General features: G+C 39.6%; 1 protein-coding gene across 6 annotated transcripts in view; it reads left to right on the forward strand.

The window, feature by feature from the left end:
* The window catches only part of RAD54B (RAD54 homolog B), an 86,217-nt gene extending 69,285 nt beyond the window's left edge, over positions 1–16,932 (forward strand). For all 6 annotated transcript variants that reach the window (XM_036065525.2, XM_036065526.2, XM_078072219.1 and 3 more), the window contains 5 exons: positions 1,073–1,248; positions 8,436–8,697; positions 10,232–10,298; positions 10,493–10,693; positions 15,305–16,932. In XM_036065525.2, coding sequence (XP_035921418.1) covers positions 1,073–1,248; positions 8,436–8,697; positions 10,232–10,298; positions 10,493–10,693; positions 15,305–15,522 — 924 coding nt within the window. In that variant the 3' untranslated portion in view covers positions 15,523–16,932. The remainder of the gene's footprint in view (positions 1–1,072; positions 1,249–8,435; positions 8,698–10,231; positions 10,299–10,492; positions 10,694–15,304) is intronic.
* Positions 16,933–19,629: the final 2,697 nt, after the last annotated feature.

Consider the following 19,629-nt stretch of genomic DNA (forward strand, 5'->3'; position numbering starts at 1 on the left):
AGGGAGAAGCAGGCTCCCGCTGAGCAGGGAGCCCGATGTGGGGCTTGATCCCAGGACCCTGGGATCATGACCTGAGCCGAAGGCAGGTGCTTAACCAACTGAGCCACCCAGGCGCCCAAAACTGAAATGTACTTTGTAACCATAAAGTTTAAGAGTCAGTGTCTGCCACCTCCCCCCAAAAAGGGTTTATAAATAATCAGGTAGAATTTGCATTGGGTCCTTAAGTATTTATAGGATTGAGATAATTGGACAGAAAAACGAGGAAGCTTTCCAGGCAGGTGGAGTAGGTTGAACAAAGTTTCAAGAACAGTGATCAATCCAGTAAATGTGGAAGAGAGGGAGGAGACCAGCCAGTCTCAGAAATTTAATCTAAAAAGTGATGTAGTTATTAATAAGTGTATTTCTGGTTAAGTATTCACATGTCAGCTAGGCACTTTTGGAGGAGAAACTTCAGAGGTGCTGCTAATCACTTTGGAATAAAATTATTCTAAAAAACTGTTGGTAATATAAACAAAAATAATATAAGTAAGAATACATTTCTCTGTTAACTTAGGCAGAGTTGTTCCTAAGGCAGAAGAAATTGTTAAGATTGAGTAAACTCTTAGGATCGATTCTGAGTATGACTTAGGAGGTGCTATGAGAAGCCCACAAATCAGGAAAGAAAAGTAATAGAGGGAAGGAGACAAGAGAGAAAAAGGGGCCTTACGGATGAGAAATCTCAGGTTTTGGAGAGAATAAATGTTGTATCACTATTTGCACCCTGGTTTCCTCTCTTATTTCTCTGCTGTCCCCCTTCCTCTTCCCAAGGAACACATGGGCAGCAGTGCCGCCCTTGCAGGGTGAAGATCGCCTGCACTAGGGTACAGCAGAGGCTCTCTAATTAACTCAGTAGGATGCAGGTGACCTTTTTCAAAAATGACCAAATCAGTAACCTATAAAGATTTACATAATAGCTTGGTATTCTTTTCAGGTAGCTATTAATCTTCACTCCCCCCACCCCATAATTTTAGCATTTTTCCCCCGTCCTAATTAACAGACATGAACCAGTGTTAACAGTCATCCTTTTGCATAGGAAAAAGAATACGGCTCACCTTGGGATGGAAATGAAGAAAGGAGTCTATATGAAGGCTTAGTAGATGTGTTCCCTGCTGATTATAACCCTCTCATGTTTGCTGAGGAAGAGTCCGGAAAACTACAGGTGCTGTTGAAGCTCTTAGCAGTTATTCATGAACTTCGTCCTACTGAAAAGTAAGAGGTCAATTTAATAAACTTGCTTGTCAGTGCTCATGGAATTTTGGCTTAGACTATGGCCTTCCTTCCTCTCTTCCCTACTTCTTTGGGGTCATGATCTTTATTTAAGAAAAACTAAATCTAAAGTAAATACATAATATTCACAAAACCCCAGAGATGTCTTTTGATATTTAACACCTAATTTCTTCCTTAATCTCTTTCAGAATCCTCTTTTTTTTTTAGTCCCTCAAATGTTGACCCTTCTTTAGGGTTCTCTGTAGCCTTCTTGCTCCAAACACCCTTCCTTGGTTACCTTTACTCCTCTTCATTTCAACTCTCACACATACAGTATTGATTCCAAGTCTGTATCTCTGGTCCAACCCTGCCTTCGCATTCCCACATCCTCATTTCTTACTGTTTATTGGACATCTAAATCTCTCTTGATGTCATATCAGACTTTAAGCTGCAGATATCCTTAACAACTTCATTTGCCATTGCAAATCTGATCCTTTTTCATCATTCCTCGTCTTGATAAATGGCAGCAAATCCAAGCAAAAATCTCGTTATACTAGACTCACTTTTCTCCTTCACTTACCCAACATTGTCAGTCACTAAATTCTATTGATAGTTATTTCTTAATCTTGGAATCCACCTCCTTTCTGGTACCAAGGCTTTTGTTTTGACTCTTGTAATTAATGATTTGGGTTATGATGGTCTCTTATAAACTACTTCCCTCTTATTTTCAGCCTTATTACATATCAACATTGCCCTAAATTTCTAAAATACAAATGTGAACATATCACTCTCCTTAAAAATCCTTCAGAGACTCCTCATTGTCTTCCAGGAATTTCTAAAATCTTTAGCACATTTGGCAAGACTTTTCACGATCTGGCTAATGCCTCATTTTCTGGGCTCATCTCCCACCACTCCTTCACACTTAGCATGTGGTCCAGTCATACCAAACTACCTGCAGGACCGTCACTCGCTCTGCTTCTCACTGTTTGCTTTTACATGTTGCGGGGGCCTATGCCTCCACGACCTTCACTTCTCATTCATCTGGCCAGCTTTTTCTGTTCATTCAGACAGCCCAGATGCTTTCTCCTTTTGGAAGACCCTGGCCTCAGATTGAGTTAGATGCCCCTTTTTGTACCCCCTTTGTATCCTGTAACTGCCTCTTATGGAGCTCTTCTCACATTTTTTATGATCATTAGTTCTCTTATATATCCATACTTAGAGTACAGGGACTGTGTCTTAATTATCTCTGTATCAAACCGTCTTTGTGAATTAAGGCAAAAATACATAGAAAAGATTGCAAAATAGTAATTACATTTAATTGTCAAGGGATCTTGCATAACCTCTTTGGAGCATTTATAGTATCATTTGACTTGTGCATATTTTTAGGTTTATTTTTCATAACAATGAAGGAATTAAAATAAGGAAACTTTCTATGAAGTGTTTAATACAGTTTGATTAAAATGTTTTATTAGATAATATTTCATATGTGTAATATGTGTATGCAGATTGTGGGGGCGCCTGGGTGGCTCAGTTGATTAAGCGGCAGGCTCTTGATTTCGGCTTGGGTCATGATTTCAGGGTCCTCTTCTCTGAGGAGAAGGAGATAGGTGATGGTTATTGGACAAGGAATAATGAGTGAACAGTTTTAGAGGAAATGAGAAGAGATAAGATATAAACATATGTGTGAAAATTTATCCCTGAAATGCTGTAGGGGAAGGTTTCCCTCTTGTGGTGGGGAGAAAGGAATGATGAGGAAAAGCATAATTTAGAGGTAGAGTTGGGATAGGGTCATTTTGACTGCTTGTGGGTCCCTAGGAAAACTGTATCCTGCCTTGTCCCATGAGAGAAGCAGCGGCACTTCCATCAGTGCCATAGGATGGGTGTTCTGTTGCTTTACATTATTTGAAGAGATCCACATCCCCGCCTCCCCAACACCCTTTTTACAATTGTAAAATGCACACAACATAAATTGACCATCTTAACTATTTCTAAGCGTATTGTTCAGTAGTGGTAGGTTCATTCACGTTGTTGTGCAACCAATCTCCAGAACTCTTTTCATCTTGCAAAACAAACTGTACCCAGTATATAACAACCCCCATTCCTGCCTCCCCCTCAGCTCCTGACAACCACCCTTCTACTTTCTGTCTCTGTGAATTTGACTGTTCCAGGTACCTCATAAAAGTGGAATCATACAGTATATTGTCTTTTTGTGACTGGCTTATTTCACTTAGCTTAATGTCCTCGAGCTTCATCCATGTTGTAGCATGTGTCAGAATTTCTTTCCTTTTTAAGGCCGAATAATATTCCATTGTATATCTTTTCCACATTTTGTTTATCCATTCATCTGTTGATGGGCACTTGGGTTGCTTCCACCTTTTGGCTATTGTGAATAATGCTGCTATGAACGTGGGTGTACAAATATCTCTTCAAGACCCTGCTTTCAGGGGCTCATGGGTGGCTCAGTTGGTTAAGCATTCGACTCTTGATCTCAGCTCAGGTCTTGATCTCAGGGTCATGAGTTTGAGCCCTGTGCTGGGCTACATACTGGGTGTAGAGCCTACTTAAAAAAAAAAAAAAAAAAGACCCTGCTTTCAGTTCTTTTCGATTATATACCCAGAAGTGGAATGGTTGGCTTATTTGGCAATTATTTTATTTTATTTTTTATTTTTTTTAAAGATTTTATTTATTTATTTGACAGAGAGAGACACAGTGAGAGAGGGAACACAAGCACGGGGAGTGAGAGAGGGAGAAGCAGGCTTCCCACCTGAACAGGGAGCCCGATGAGGGGCTCGATCCCAGGACCCTGGGATCATGACCTGAGCTGAACGCAGGCGCTTAACGACTGAGCCACCCAAGTGCCCTTGGCAATTCTTTTTAAAATTTCTTGAGGAACCACCATACTGCTTTTCATAGCAGCCACACCATTTTACATTCCCACCAACGGTGCACAAGGTTTCTAATTTCTCCACATTCTCACCAACATTATCATGTTCCTAATGGGTGTGAGATGGTATCTCATTATGGTTTGAATTTTCATTTCCCTGTTGATGAGTGATGTTGGGCATCTTTTCATCTACTTGCTGGCCATTTGTATATTTTCACTGGAGAAATGTTTATTCAAGTCCTTTGCCATTTTCTAATTGGGCTGCTTTTTAGGTGTTGAGTTGTGGCCCTTTTTTCATATGGCCAATTGGGTGTAGAGGCCAGGCTTTCCAGGGCTGGGTTGCCTATGCACAAGCATTCTAAGCCTTTAAAGATATGTAGCTAAAAGTGACAGTGTTTGGTTTCAGGGATAGTATTAAGCTTTTACTGTAATTGCTGTGTTACCATTAACTTGAACCAGACAGTTAAGTCTTCAGGAAGAACTTTTCTGCACATACAGTGTTTTTGTGCAGGTTAAGATGTATTAGAACTAGGTGGAGGCATATCTGAGAACTCTTGACTTGTCCACCAGGTTACCCTTTTATGGAATTTTTAAAAAGGAAACTTCAAAATTTAAAACCGTTTATTTTCCCTTCTGGTTGTTGCATTCATGCACTAGGCTTCATGGCTTGGCGAGCCAGAGTTTATGCTGCATTCCAGCCCCCATGCATCACTTGGATGGAGACTCGTGCTGGGTGCACCTTGCACTCTACCTGACTGCCTTGACTACAGATTTCAGTTGCTTTAGGGGACAGTCTAATGAACATAAAAATAATAGTCTTGTTTCAAAGTGGTATGTACTTATGTGGGGGGGGCGGTGCTCTAGACCTCTAAAAGAGGATTGTCTGAGATTCCTAGTGAAGATGTATCAGAAAAACTATGTTTAGATAGTGTTATTTATCCCTATTGTTGCCAGGTGAACTGGGGAGACCTCCAGGGCCTGAGGCCTCCATCTTGCCCACCCTGGGACTGGAGGCTCTCTGTCTTGTCACAAGAAAAGAATTCAAGGACAGACTAGACACAGTGGTTGAATGGTGCAAGTGAAGAGTTTTTTAAAGTGAGAGTCCACTCTGGAGATGTGAAAGTGGGCGAGCTCAAGGGAGAAGTTTGGATTTCTACCTTTTATTGACAGTTGTTATCTGAGACGTGGAACATTTATCATTTGGAGAGGGGATTTCTTTGGGAATAGGGTTTTGTACCTTTTCTCCCTTACCTGGTCAGGGTCTCGGACCTTCTTTGTCTTGGGCCTGTCTAGTTTGATCTGGCTTCTTGTGGCTTTGTTTGTGGAATGCTGCCAGGTTACTGGCTTTCCTGGTAACAGGTCTTGATGGACCCCTCCACCCCACCCCTTTGCTGGCCTCCAGGCATCCTGTTAAAGCCTAACTAACTGCCTTCTGTAACAGTAATAGAAAAGAAAGGGAAGGAAAAATGATTGAAATAATAGTATAGGAGTTGTGGTAGATTGCAAAAATGGTCTAAGTTCTTTTCCTCCATGTATCCATGTTCCTTTGCTAGATAATTTTGAGTGATTTCCCACTGTGACTCTGAGCTCAGCCATATGACTTGCATTGGACCATGCAGTGTTGGCAAATGTAGCACAAAAAGGAACTTGCAAAGATCTTGTACGTCGGGGCTTGTCCTCCCTTGGGTTCCTGGAACCTTTTAGTCACCATGTGAATAAGCCTTGGCTAGCCTGGTGAGTAGGTCAGCCAGTCACCAGTTGACCAGGCAGCTCACTGCAGATACTTGAATCAGCCCAGCCACAACTAGCAGAGGAACCTTCTAGCTGAGCCCAGCCTAAATTGCCAACCTACTGTTATTATTTATTTTTTTAAAGTAGGCTCCTTGCCCAGTGTGGAGCCCAATGTGGGGCTTGAACTCATGACCCTGAGATTAAGAATCTGAACTGAGATCAGGAGTTGGATGCTCAATTGACTGAGCCACCCAGGCACCCACGCCAACCTACTGTTAAAAAACAAAATTCAAACAAGTAAGTTCGAAGATCTAATTGGCTTTATTCATGAATCAGGCAGCATCCCATCTAGAAAGAAAGTAGAGGAGAGCTCTGCTGAGCTTAATTAGCAGAAGGTTTTTAAAGGCAGAGGGGTGGGGGGATGTGCCTTAATATGGATCATTTTTCATTTATTGAGCTGGGCACTTTAGTAGGTCCTTTCAATCTGAAGACTTCATGTCTGGGAAATATTCTATCTTTCTCTCAAAATAATTTCTTTTGTTTTCTTTGGAATTTTTGTCAGTCCGATATTGAACCTCGTTGACTGATTCTCTAATTCTTTTACCTTTTCTCTCCTAATGGTCATCACTTTTTTTTTTTTTTAAGATTTTATTTATTTATTTGAGAGAGAGAGGGAGAGCACGAGCAGAAGGGGCAGGGAGAAGCTGAGCAGGGAGTCCAGCACGGGGCTCAGTCTCAGGACCCTGAGATCATGACCTGAGCCGAAGACAGACATGTAACTGACCGAGCCACCCATGTTCCCCATCACTTTTTCTTTTTTTCATCTATTTCCTGGTATACTCTCTTATTATTATGTTCCAATTTTCCTGTTAAATTTTTATTTTGGGGGGGCGCCTGGGTGGCTCAGTCATTAAGCGTCTGCCTTCAGCTTTGGTCATGATCCCAGGGTCCTGGGATTGAGCCCTGCATCAGGCTCCTTACTCCGTGGGAAGCCTGCTTCTCACTCCCCCACTCCCCTGCTTGTGTTCCTCTCTCGCTGTGTCTCTCTCTATCAAATAAATAAATAAAATCTTAAATTTTTTTTTTAATTTTGGTTGTCATTTATAATTTCTGAGATATTTTCTTATTCTTGATTTTCTTATTCTGGGTGGCTCAGTTGGTTAAGCGACTGCCTTCGGCTCAGGTCATGATCCTGGAGTGCCGGGATCGAGTCCCACGTCAGGCTCCCTGCTCAGCAGGGAGTCTGCTTCTCTCTCTGACCCTCCCTCTCTCTGATTGTTCTTTTTTATTGCCTCCTCTTCTTGTGAGTGCCATTTCTTACTTGAGGATATTAATTATTTTCTTAAAATTGTTTCCTCTTTCCTCCATTGCTCTGCTTTATACAGGTTTCTTCTTTTCTGTTTATTTGTTTTGGTTTCTATTGTTCATCTTGGAGCCTCACCTCAAATAGATGGTGATCCTTGGTGTCCATTCATATTTAAGAGTGGTGCAGTAAAACATTAATTGAACACTCCGTGTATCAAGGCAAGGCTGGTTGACTGGTGGCCCTCACTGGGTAATTAGGCAGTGAGCTGGCTGGACCTTTTCTCTGGGGTCATTTAAATCATCCCAGAGATGAATCTTCCAATACTATCTTTTTGGGGGTGGGATGTGAGAGGGATGCCAGGCTATGGGTGTTCTGGGAGTTTGTAGTAAAAGGGAACTGGGCTCTTACCATCCAGTATGTGAATGTTCATTTTGATCTGTTACTATATCCTTGCCTTCTAGAGTCCCCTGGTCTCAGTTTTCTCTGGTTTACTTTCTCCGAATTATAAACACCCTAGTTGAGAAAGAACAGTCAGCTGGTTACATGGGAGTAGAGTTTGGGTTCTGTTTATGAGTGCTCTTATAATAGGGGCAGTCTAAACTCCTTCCTTCTGATGTGTCTTAAGATTCTGTGATGTGAATAAACTTGTACTTGTTTTTTTATTAGAGTCTCCCTCTTTGGGCACTTGGGTTTTACATTTTCTGTACTCCCTAAGCAGGTCACCATTCCATTACTCTCTGTTTTCACATATAATTATCTGTTTTATCAAAGGCAGAGTTATGTCTCTTTCTCAATTCTGCTGTTTTTAGGGTGGTTTCAGAGAGGTGAAGAAAGGAGAAAGGTCCTTACTCCACTATCTTTTTTTTTTTTTTTTAAATATTTTATTTATTTATTTGAGAGAGAGAATGAGATAGAGAGAGAGAGCATGAGAGGGGGGAGGGTCAGAGAGAGAAGCAGACTCCCTGCTGAGCAGGGAGCCCGACGTGGGACTCGATCCTGGCACTCCAGGATCATGACCTGAGCCGAAGGCAGTCGCTTAACCAACTGAGCCACCCAGGCGCCCCTTACTCCACTATCTTAAAGCTGGAAATCTCTTAGATGTTGATTTAAAAATTGAATTTGAAGGAGAACCTTTGTTTTAATTGTACAAGGTCATCACTGCATGTTCTATAAACATCACTGATAGTATCACTGTAGTGTTTTCTTTCAGTTAAAAAAATATAATATTGCTTTAAAATTGTATATAAAGACTTTCTTTTTGATTGCCAGGGTGGTGTTGGTATCCAACTACACACAAACCTTGAATATTCTACAAGAAGTATGCAAGCGTCATGGATATACTTATACAAGACTTGATGGACAAACACCAATCTCTCAAAGACAGCAAATTGTTGATTGCTTCAATAGTAAATACTCTTCTGATTTTATTTTTTTGTTAAGTTCAAAAGCTGGTGGTGTGGGACTTAACCTTATTGGAGGATCTCATTTAATTCTCTATGACATTGATTGGAATCCAGCCACTGATATCCAGGTATGACAATTTATACATTAAATAAACAGTACAGAATGCACACTGGGGATCCTGTACCTGCTGGGGGTATGAGGATGAAGTGATGTCTAGTAACTGCTGCATGGTAAGGCCTTACTTTCTTTCAGGCGCTCTGCTAAGTGCTTTACATCTATTTAATCTTTACCAGAGTCCTGAAAGTGTGGATATTATTAGCCCTATTTTACAGATGAGGAGATGGAAGCTTGTTCTGGGCCACATAGCTTATAAGAGGCAGAGCCAGGATTCAGACCCAAACCTGTGTATCTCTAGTGTGTACTTTACTGCACAGATGGGCCTTTGGGATGCTCCTGACTACCAGGAAAAGACAATGAAGTGTTGGAGATGCTATTATCAGTGTTTATGCAGGGTATAGTAAAGATATTAAGTTAGCTGGTGTAGGAAAATATTTCAGAAACAGCTTTTGGTTTTCTTCAGAATACAGTCCATCGTCGTCATGTACTTTCAGATTTCTACCTACAGATTTGCTCCTCATTTGGTGTCTGTGTTGGGGGACCCGAAGACAACCCTCAGGTTCAGTGATTACTAGAAAGACTCACAGAACTAAGAAAAACAGCTATCCTCGTAGTTATGGTTTATTACAGTGAAAGGATACTGACTAAAGTCAGTAAAGGTAAAAGGCACATGGAGAGTTCAGGAGAGACAAGGCACAAGCTTCCAGTTGTCCTCATCCACTGAAGTTGTACGGACAATACTTAATTCTGCCAGCATTGATGAGTGACAACACCTGTTGAAGTATTACCATCCAGAGAAGTTTGCCCAAGTCTTGGTGTCTGGAGATTTTGTTGGGGGTCAGAGTACCAGTGTGACTGACCTAAGTTGCTCAGTCTCCAACCCCTCCCCAGGTCAAACTGTCCCAAGCCCCCCACCTCAATCACATTGTTAGCAAAAACTGTCTTCTGTGGTCCAAGGCCTCAGGTAAACTAAGATGCTGTTATCAGGCAGAATATTACAGGGGCTTAGAGTTTTATCTCCCAGGAGCTGGTTGAAAGTAAGACTTTTCATTAGAATGTGTGGGGTTTGAACACCAGCTCTCTACACTATCACTGATTAAATTGTGAAACCACAGGAATTTACCTATAGCTTGAACTGATTAGGTATCCTAAGCATTCCTTAGGATTAAGTCATTAACTACTTGGACTGGGAAGAAACCCTCCATGCCCATGCTATACTTGCTTCTTTGCGTTCTTGCTGTCCAAACTTGCGGTCCTGTTCTTTGCTGCAGGTAGATCCTCTCACTGTCGTGTGACACCCCTGTAACTATTTTACAGTAGGACAGTGAGTGTTCATCCATCCCTTTCTTTATCCCTTTATCTTTGATATGCAGTTCTAAAAAAAATATGAGGTGGGGAATGCTTGGGGATGCCTGGGCTTTGTTTTCTGAAGCTATAAGTAAAATCTAGAATTCCTAATCTTAAGCACATTAATGCATATTGCTTATGTGGGCAGGGTTATTGGTTCCTACTGTATTCTCTGAATTCTCATTTATTTCCTATAGGCAATGTCTAGAGTATGGAGAGATGGTCAGAAACATCCTGTACATATTTACAGGCTCCTAACCACAGGTAATAATAACCCTTCAGTGTGAAAAAAAATTGAGTCTCTTTGAATAATCAAAAAAAATTTTTTTGTTTAATCTGTGCTTTGATATCAGGAATATTGTTATTTTGTTAACTAGTATGTTAATAAACATGTTTTACCCTAAAAAAATAACAGACTTAAAGATCTGAAGGAAATGGAATCAATGTTTTCTCTTTAGGTACAATAGAAGAAAAGATTTATCAAAGACAGATCAGTAAGCAAGATCTTTCTGGGGCAGTCGTAGACCTAACCAAGACATCTGAACATATCCAGTTTTCAGTAGAGGAGCTAAAAAATTTGTTCACGTTACATGAAAGTTCACATTGTGTTACTCATGACCTGCTTGACTGTGAATGTACAAGAGACAAAGATGGTACAGGTTAGTTGTATTTTAATTGTTATGATGGTAAAGTTAATTTGTTTCTCTTTAGCAATTGAAAACATTTAAATACAGAGTAACTAAAAAATTTATCATTTGCATTTGTTCGTTTTTTTTTTCCTCAGGTCATAGGGCACCTGCCAGATGGGTATTTGAGAAAATATTAAGTAGAACCTTATTAGTTCTCTCAATTTAGCTTCTTCTGAATTAGTTGTGAACAATTTTACTTGTTTAGGAAAATCTTTCAATAGGGGGCGCGTGGGTGGCTCAGTCATTAAGCGTCTGCCTTTGGCTCAGGTCATGATCCCAGGGTCCTGGGATTGAGCCCCACATGGGGCTTCCTGCTTGGCGGGAAGCCTGCTTCTCCCCCCCCCCCCCCCGCTTGTGTTACCTCTCTTGCTGTTGTCTCTCTGTCAAATAAATAAATAAAATCTTAAAAAAAAAAAAATCTTTCAAAACCTGGTATATTGACTTTGGAATTACAAAATTGTTTTTAATCTTTATTTCTATTTCACTTGACAGAATAATCCTCCTGTGTGTTTTTTCTGTGTAGAACTCGTCCATAATGGGGTCATCCTTTCCGAGGCAGTTAGCATGGAACTTCTCAGTACTTGACAAACTCCTAGTGTCAAGTGAAGCTGAGAACGTCAGCCCTCCAGAGTTGATAATGTTCAGATAGGAACTGGATCAGGAGTAGGATTTGAGCAAGTAGTGACCAGTAGTTGGAAGTCACTTGGTAAATTGTGTTGAAAAGGTTTAAGAAGGGGGCGCCTGGGTGGCTCAGTGGGTTAATCATCTACCTTCAGCTCAGGTCATGATCCCAGGGTTCTGGGATCAAGCTCTGTGTCAGGCTTCCTGCTCAGCAAGGGGTCTGCTTCTTCCTCTCCGCTCATGCGCTCTCTGTCTGTCTCTCTCAGATAAATAAATAAAATCTTAAAAGAAAAGGTTTAAGAAGGTAGACTGGATAAGACTGATGTGGAAGAATTTATATTTTGTATAAGTCAACATTTGATTCTCTCTCATATGCTTTTTCTATTTTAATAATTTTTGCTCTTATTTTCTTTTCACTTTTCCTTGTATTTACTCTAATGTACTTTTTCTTATTTTTCAACTTGAATGCTTAGCTTGATGATTTTCAGTCTTCTTTTCTACAATGGGTATTTAAGGCTGTACATTTTCCTCTAAGTTGAATCTCATAACTTTGATATGCAGTTCTAAATGTTTTGTATTTTCCATTATGATTTCTTCTTTGACTCATGCATTACTTAAAAGTATGTTTTAAATGTATTTTAGTTTTTGTTATTGTGTTCTAGCTACTTCGGAGTAGTCAGAAATATGGTAACTGTAGAGACATGGTATGTGGTCACTTTGTAAATTTTTTTTTTTTTAAGATTTTATTTATTTTAGAGAGAGAGAGCAAGTGTGGGGGCCAGAAAGGGCACGGGGACAGGGAGAGATTCTCAGGCAGACTCCATGCTGAGTGAGGAGCCTTCTCACGACTGTGAGATCATGACCTAAGCTGAAATCAAGTCAGATGTTTAACTGACTGAGCCACCTAGGCACCCCATAAATGTTTCTGTTGTTCATGAAAACCATGTGTATTCTCTCAATTACTTAGAGTTATGCCATATTAGTCAAATTTTCTGATACCAAATCAATTTTTCTTATTTTATAAATTTTTTTTAAGATTTTATTTATTTATTTGCGAGAAAGAGAGAGAGAGCAGGAACACAAGCAGGGGGAGTGGGAGAGGCAGAAGTAGGCCTCCCACCGAGCAGGGAGCCCGATGTGGGGCTCGATCCCAGGACCCTGAGATCATGACCTGAGCCGAAGGCAGACGCTTAACGACTGAGCCACTCAGGCGCCCCTCTTATTTTATAAATTTAAAAATTTACTATTTTAACTTATAAATTGCTAATATATTTACGTGGTTCAACTATTCATAAAATGTATATGGTAAAAACCCTTCTACATTACTCTCCAAATGCCCCCCATTGAGGGTTGTATCCTTTTATTTTATTATTATTTTTTTGGTATCAATTTTTTATTTATATTCTAGTAGTTAACGTATAGTGTAATACTGGTTTTAGGAGTAGAATTTAGTGACTCATGACTTACATACAACACCCAGTGCTCATCTAGTGCCCTCCACTGGGGGTTGTATCCTTTATACCTCACCAACAACAGACTAAAATGGCTCTTTCTCCACAGTTTTGCCAGTTGAGTACATTATCAAATGTTTGAATTTTTCTCTCTGATAGTAAAAAAATGATATATTGGTCTAGTTTTAATTTGCTTTCCTCTTACTATGAGTGAAGTTGAGCATTTTTTCCTATATTTAAGAGCCTTCCTTTATATGAACCATCTGTTCATATCATTTGCCCATTTTTCTATTCATAACCTAATTTATTGTTAGATATATCTGTTATTGAAAGAAATATGTTAAAATCTTACAATATGACAGTGGATTTATCAAAGTTTCTTGTTAATCTATAAATATTTGCTCTGTATATTTTGTATTTTGTATTTTCTTTGTTAAGTTTTTTATTATGGTTTATTTTATTAATAGGTAGTGATTTCTTTATTCTTAATACCTTTTGCTTTCATTTATCTTAACTTTATATATTACACTGGCTTTCTTTATGGTATTTGTCTGGTGTATTTTTTCCCCTTCTTTTGCCTTAAGTATGTCTGTGGCCTTATGTTTTAGTTATTCTCTTGTTAATAGCATAAAGATGGGCTTTCTTTTTTCCAGTCTCATGTTTTAACCAGAGCATTTATTCTGTTTACATTTATTGTAATTAATGACATACTTTGATTCACTTCTGTCTCTTCATGTTGTTTTTTCCAACAAAGGCCTACTAGTCATTCACTCTCAATCTTTGACTTTTCCAAGTGTATTTGCTTTTTCTCGCTCTCAAATGCTGGCTTTGCTAGGTGTACAATTCTAGTCAATAGGGTATTTTGTTTTTGTTTTGTCAGTACTTTGAAGGTATTATCCTCCTGTCTTCTAGATTCTTAAAGTAATGTCATCATCTCTTAAGATCAATGATTTTGCACATTGACATGACTTAGATATTAAGGAAAGACAGTTTTTTTAAGTGTGATAAAATTTAAAAAGAAGTCTTTATCTTTTAGAAATGCAAAGTGAAATATGTACAGCTGATATATACTGCATATTTATTTCATAATAATATGGAAGTAGAGAAAGCAGAGTCTAAATAAAACAAAATTGGCTATTAGTTGATAGTTCCTGAAGATGGGGTACATAATAACCTGTAGGTTCTTCATGTCTATCTTGCTAACTTTTATATATTTGAAATTTCCCATAAGTAAAATGTTCCAAAAAACCCTTTGAAGAGCTTCCATTGCTCTTAAGTATAGAGACTAAAATCTTCAAAGTGGTTAGTTAAGGTAGGGTTAAGTGCTATAACAGGAAACTCAAAAGCACAGTGGCCTACCACAGTAGAAGTATATTTCTCCTGTAGCAGGGCACATAATAGTCACATAGTGCACAGCCTTCACTAAGGTGATTTGGTCTTCCAGAGTTCTTCCACTTTGGGTTCTACCATCCCCTTAGGCCTTAGAGTTCCCTGCTGGGATCCCTGCATCTCCCAGCCAGCAGGTGAGAGAAGAGAAAAGGTAGAAAACCACGTGGTGTGGGAGATTTTTCTAGGCCAGACCTAGAAGTGACACAGAGCTTGTCTATCCACATTCCATAGACCAGACTCAGTGGTTGCATCTAACTGTAAGGGAGACTGGGAAATGTGGTTAAGTGCCCTGGAGGAAAGAGATGGGGATTTAGTGAATAACTGCTAGCCTCTGCCATTCATGATTTGCTCATGGTGTTTTGCATTATCCAGCCTTTGAATGCACACTTCAGCCTGCATTACTGAATTTCATCTTTGCTGTCTAAGCTCTAGTTGCATTGGGCTCCTGTCAGTTCCTTGACCGTACCAGAGTCCCTTCACTTTCATAGCCTTTGTAGGTCCTTCTCTTGAAATGCTTTACCTCCTTTCCCCATCTGGTTCTTGCCTTCTCATCCTTCAGATCTTAATAAAACAAGTCAGCTTTTCTTGTTATATGTGCTGAGTTCCCTGTATCTTAATTCTGTGCCCTTACCAATATTTGTAATACAACTCATAGTCCCTTGTCTTCAATTTTGAAATCTAGAAAGATTGAAAGACCAAAAGTTGTTTTTTTCTTCATAAATTTGCAACAGATTTATTTGGTGGCAAAAACCTTACCTAAATCGATGTGAATTTATCAGTATTCATTAAAAAAACCCATTTCATGACTATTCATATGACTTGCTGCAGAATATTAATGAGTTTGATTATGGAGTGCTGTCCCAGATTGTTCCAATTATATTCTGAATTGGGAAACATATCCGTCCCAAAAGGTTTTAGATAAGGGATTGTGGACCTATAATACATCTGTTTGGATGATTATTTGTTTAATGTATCTCTCACTAGACCACAAGTTCCTTGAAGTCAGAGACCAAAATGTAATAAATTATATAAACTCATTATGTGATAAAATAAAAAAAGTACTGTTTATAGTAAGGTATTGATTGGCCTAAGGATTTTCTCATTGTTTTACTTATTACAGGTGGTTCACTGGAAAAATTCCCTATCTCTAGAAATTGTCAGCTTGGTCCACATCATCAGAAGTCTAACTCTCTGAAACCTCTCTCCATGTCACAGCTGAAGCAATGGAAGCATTTTTCTGGAGATCATTTAAATCTTACAGATCCTTTTCTTGAAAGAATCAGAGAAAATGTCTCATTCTTTTTTCAGAATATAACCAATCAAAGTACTGCTATATAAGGAAAGATTATTTCATGACATTCCCTTGCCCCCCCTTTAAAAAAGTTAACATAGTAATTAAATGTAATTTTTGAAAATTAATAGAATTATTTAAATTATGTTTTGTTGCAAAATGTATCATAGTTTTGATACAGTCAAAACTTGAGTTGTTTAATTTTTTGTATGCGTTCTTCAATGTTGAAACATTAAAGACGTAATTCTATCATCATATAATTATTTATTAGTATTCCATAATTAATGCACTTTATTAAATACCCATTAAGGAATTTTCATAAGGAATATAAAAAGGTAAAATCCCTAGTCCCTGTCTTTGGGAAATCTAATCTTCGTAGGAATATTAGACTTAGATGTGTGAGATCGGTTTCAACTAGAGCGCAAGGGAGAAAGGGAGTCAGAGACTAGGACTGCAGAGGCTGAAGATGCTGAGTGTAATAGTTGCTGCAGGGCAGTGTGAGTGAGAATGATCAGCAGGTTGGGACAGGAGACGAAGGACAATGGGACATGGGACGCTTCAGAACACCAGTTTGTAATCTGGGACCTCAGACTCATGGGGGACTGACAAGGAGTCTATAAATCTATGCTCACCAGACATTGTTTGCACTCTGAATAAGGAAAGTTTCGGCTACCATCATGTCAAGGGTTGTCTGTAATAATTTCTGACATAAAAAGAAAGTTTTAATGTACAAAGTAAGCTTTAGAAAGCTGAAGCCTACAAAGAGAAAGGACTTACTCAGTCTCCAGTTGGGGCTTCTATAATCAGCTTCTTCCATTTGGGAAAATTTCTTTTAGACTGAATATTATCTTGAGGTCTTGAATAAAGACTCAATTATATATCAACAGATCTGAGCTCTTCAGATTTCTAGTGCCATACCTGGGCAATTATACATCTAGGACTCATGAACAGGCAGTCTGGACCAAATTTGTCAGTGAGGAAGTACTCAGCTGAAAATAAGCAAAAATGGTGTTTCTTGGCCCTATGTATAGGCCTCATCTATGAGGCTTTACATGTAAAACTACTTTCAGTATCTGTGATATTATTCTCAGGTGTGAAATCCTTAAAAAAATACAATGATAGGGACTAGTAACTTTATTGTTTATCTAAAATCGTAGAGGATGCTAGAGCGTGCTGTCTGGATTTCCGAATTACTCATTTCCCTGGCTCTCTGCCACCACTCCTAGCCAAATCCCTACCTAAGTATAGCCCTGGGCTGGAAAGAGCTGCCTCACCCAAGTTTGCTCCCTCCCCGGAGTAGCTGAATCCAGAGCTTTGTTGATGCAGGACGGAAAGGCCAAGCTCCAGAGCTCTTCAACTGAGGCCTTTGCTGTGGCTTCACTTGGGGAGCAGCTCTTCTCGCCGTTCAGTCATGCTTCCCTCACTCTCTCAAAGATGTTGTTCCAAATAGCACTTCCCAACAAATTCCCTGCAAGAAGGTCTGCTTCTGCGTGTTTTCCAGGGAAGCCGACCCAAGCGTGTATCCCTGGAGTATCACTGAAGAAAAGCATTTTAATAATAATAGTTGGTGGCATTCAATTGTAAATACTTGTGGGCTGAATAATCATTTAATTGGATGAGCTGATAATATGAAAGTTTAAAAAATAGTGTAAGTTGGGGTGCCTGGGTGGTTCAGTCATTAAGCGTCTGCCTTCGGCTCAGTCATGATCCCAGGGTCCTGGGATAAAGCCCCACATCAGGCTCCCTGCTCCACGGGAAGCTTGCTTCTCCCTCTCCCACTCCCCTTGCTTGTGTTCCCTCTCTCGCTGTGTCTCTCTGTCAAATAAATAAATAAAATCTTTTTAAAAAAATAGTATAAGTTTTGCTTTATGCCACATTTAAAAAATAAGACGCGGCGGAAAGAATTACCACTTGTACATTCACAGTGTTGTGCAATCATCACTACTGTCCATTCCCAGAAGAGAGTTCTCTTCTTGATGTCTTCCTTTCCTTCTCCTCAGTCAATGTCAACCCAAAGCTGTGACCCCCCTCCCCCAGCACTCAAGGCCTCTATCCCAGTGACTTCCAAATTGGTAAATGCAGTGCACTCTTCAGTCTTTATCTTGGCTTTTTTTCACATTAGATACTGGTGAACACTTCCTTATTGAAACTCTTGCCTTCTTTAATTTTGATTAAATGGATTATATTCATTTGTCATTCCACAAATATTTATTGAGTAGCTGTCACATCTAGGGCATTGTCCTACGGGTTGTGGCAGTCAAGGTAATATGAATGAATGAAACAGGCAGTCTCTGCCCTGGTGCTTTCATCCTAGCACACAGAGAACAATACACATGTAATACAGCACATGATGAGAAGTGCTGTGAAGAAAAATAAGTAGAATAAGGGAGAGATATTAAAGTGGGTCTGCGGATTGCTATTTATATGGGGTCGATTTATGCAGAGACCTGAAAAAAGTGAGGGGTTGAGAACCGTGACATTCTCTTGGAAAAATGTTCCAGACGGAACCTCAGGTGCAAAGGCCTTGAGATAGATGAAGGAGTGTTGTGACATGTTTGAGAAGCAGCCAGAGGCTGTTGTGGAGAAGAGTAGTAAGAAATGAGATCAAAGAGGTGATGGTGGTGGGGCAATTCAGATGTTAGAGGGCACTGAAGATGGCCTTGAGAGCTCTAGCTTTGACTCTGAGGGAGATGGAAAACCACTGGGATTTAAGCTGACGAAAGACATGATCTGAATTGCTGTGATGAAACAAAATGGTGGAACATGGGGTGGGAGCAAGGATGTGAGTTATGAGATTATTGCAATAATCTTGTTAAGAGATGATGGTGATTTAGACCTGGTGGCAGCAGTGAAGTGTGAAGGAATGGTTGGGTTCTTGCTATTTTTGAAGGCAGAGCCAACAAGATTTCTGAATGGATTGAGTCCAAGGTATAAGAAAAAGAAATCAAGAATGACTCCCAAGATTTTGGGCCTGAGCCAAAGGAGGAATGAGATGGGAAGATTGAGAAAAGAGATTTGTGGGGGAAGATCTGAAGTTCACTTTTGATTATGTCACATTTGGTAGGCCAGGGGAGATGCCAAATAAGCAGTTTCATAGATGAATTGGGTTCAGAAGCATTGGTCAAAGCTAATGATAAATTTGGAATTTTGTCAGTATATAGATGGTATTTAATAAAGTCATGAGACTGGATGATATTGCTTAGGTAGTAAGTATAGATAGAAAGGAGATAAAGCAACTAAATATTGTAAGGATAAATATGATGATGGCTAGCATTTATTACATGCTTATTGCTGTGTTCTAAATGTGAAGAGCTTTGCGTGCATTAGCAAGCTATGAGATAGGGTTAGTATTATCTTAGATGAGCTGAGTTTTCTCATCTGTTCAATGATATGTCCAATGGTACTTGTTTAGACCTAAGTGAAAATACTGTATGGTTAGAGAGGTAGAGAAATATTACCTTGACTGCTTATGTCAGAATTCCTCTTAGTCTTTATTTGGAAAGACACCTTATTAAAACTTATTAAAAAGGAGAGTGAGCCTTGGGAATTGGTTGCTGTGAAAGTTTAACGAGGGAGAAAAATTTGGAATTTTAAAGGCAGTCTGAGGAAGGGTGAAGAGAAAGAAAATAAGAATACGGAGGGAGGCTGGGACTGGGTTAGATAAGAGAAGCTCCCAGGGACAGAACTGGAGGATGTTTGAATAACAGTTGTTCTCCATGTAGTTGTTTGCTAGAGTGCTGGAAGTAGCCCTCCCTTCATCTCTTTCCCACCATGAAATCTTGCTGAAATGTTGGGAGGAGGCAGAGTTTTGTGAGTGAATCCTTGTGACGCGGGACAAAGACAGCAAGTGTGACATGGGAGCCCAGACCCTGAGAAGCGCAGATGGTGGTAAGCCCTTGGGAATTGGGGAGGGCTTTGGACTTTGATGGGCCAGAGTTTGTGGGAGGTTCCAACTTACTTAATTTAGATGTTAAGGGGCACCCTGTTAACATCTGGGTTGCATATATAAAGTACCTTTTTTGTGGCAGATGATTAATTTATAAGAATTTCCTTCTTTTCCCCTTCTCTGTGTTCCCTGCCCATAGCTCTGTGATAGAGCACTTAACATACCGTCTGTAACTATTTACCTGGCTCCTTCTTCCACTAGGCTGAAT

This window comes from Halichoerus grypus, chromosome 5, assembly GCF_964656455.1.
Source record: "Halichoerus grypus chromosome 5, mHalGry1.hap1.1, whole genome shotgun sequence".
In the NCBI taxonomy this organism is placed as follows: domain Eukaryota; kingdom Metazoa; phylum Chordata; class Mammalia; order Carnivora; family Phocidae; genus Halichoerus; species Halichoerus grypus.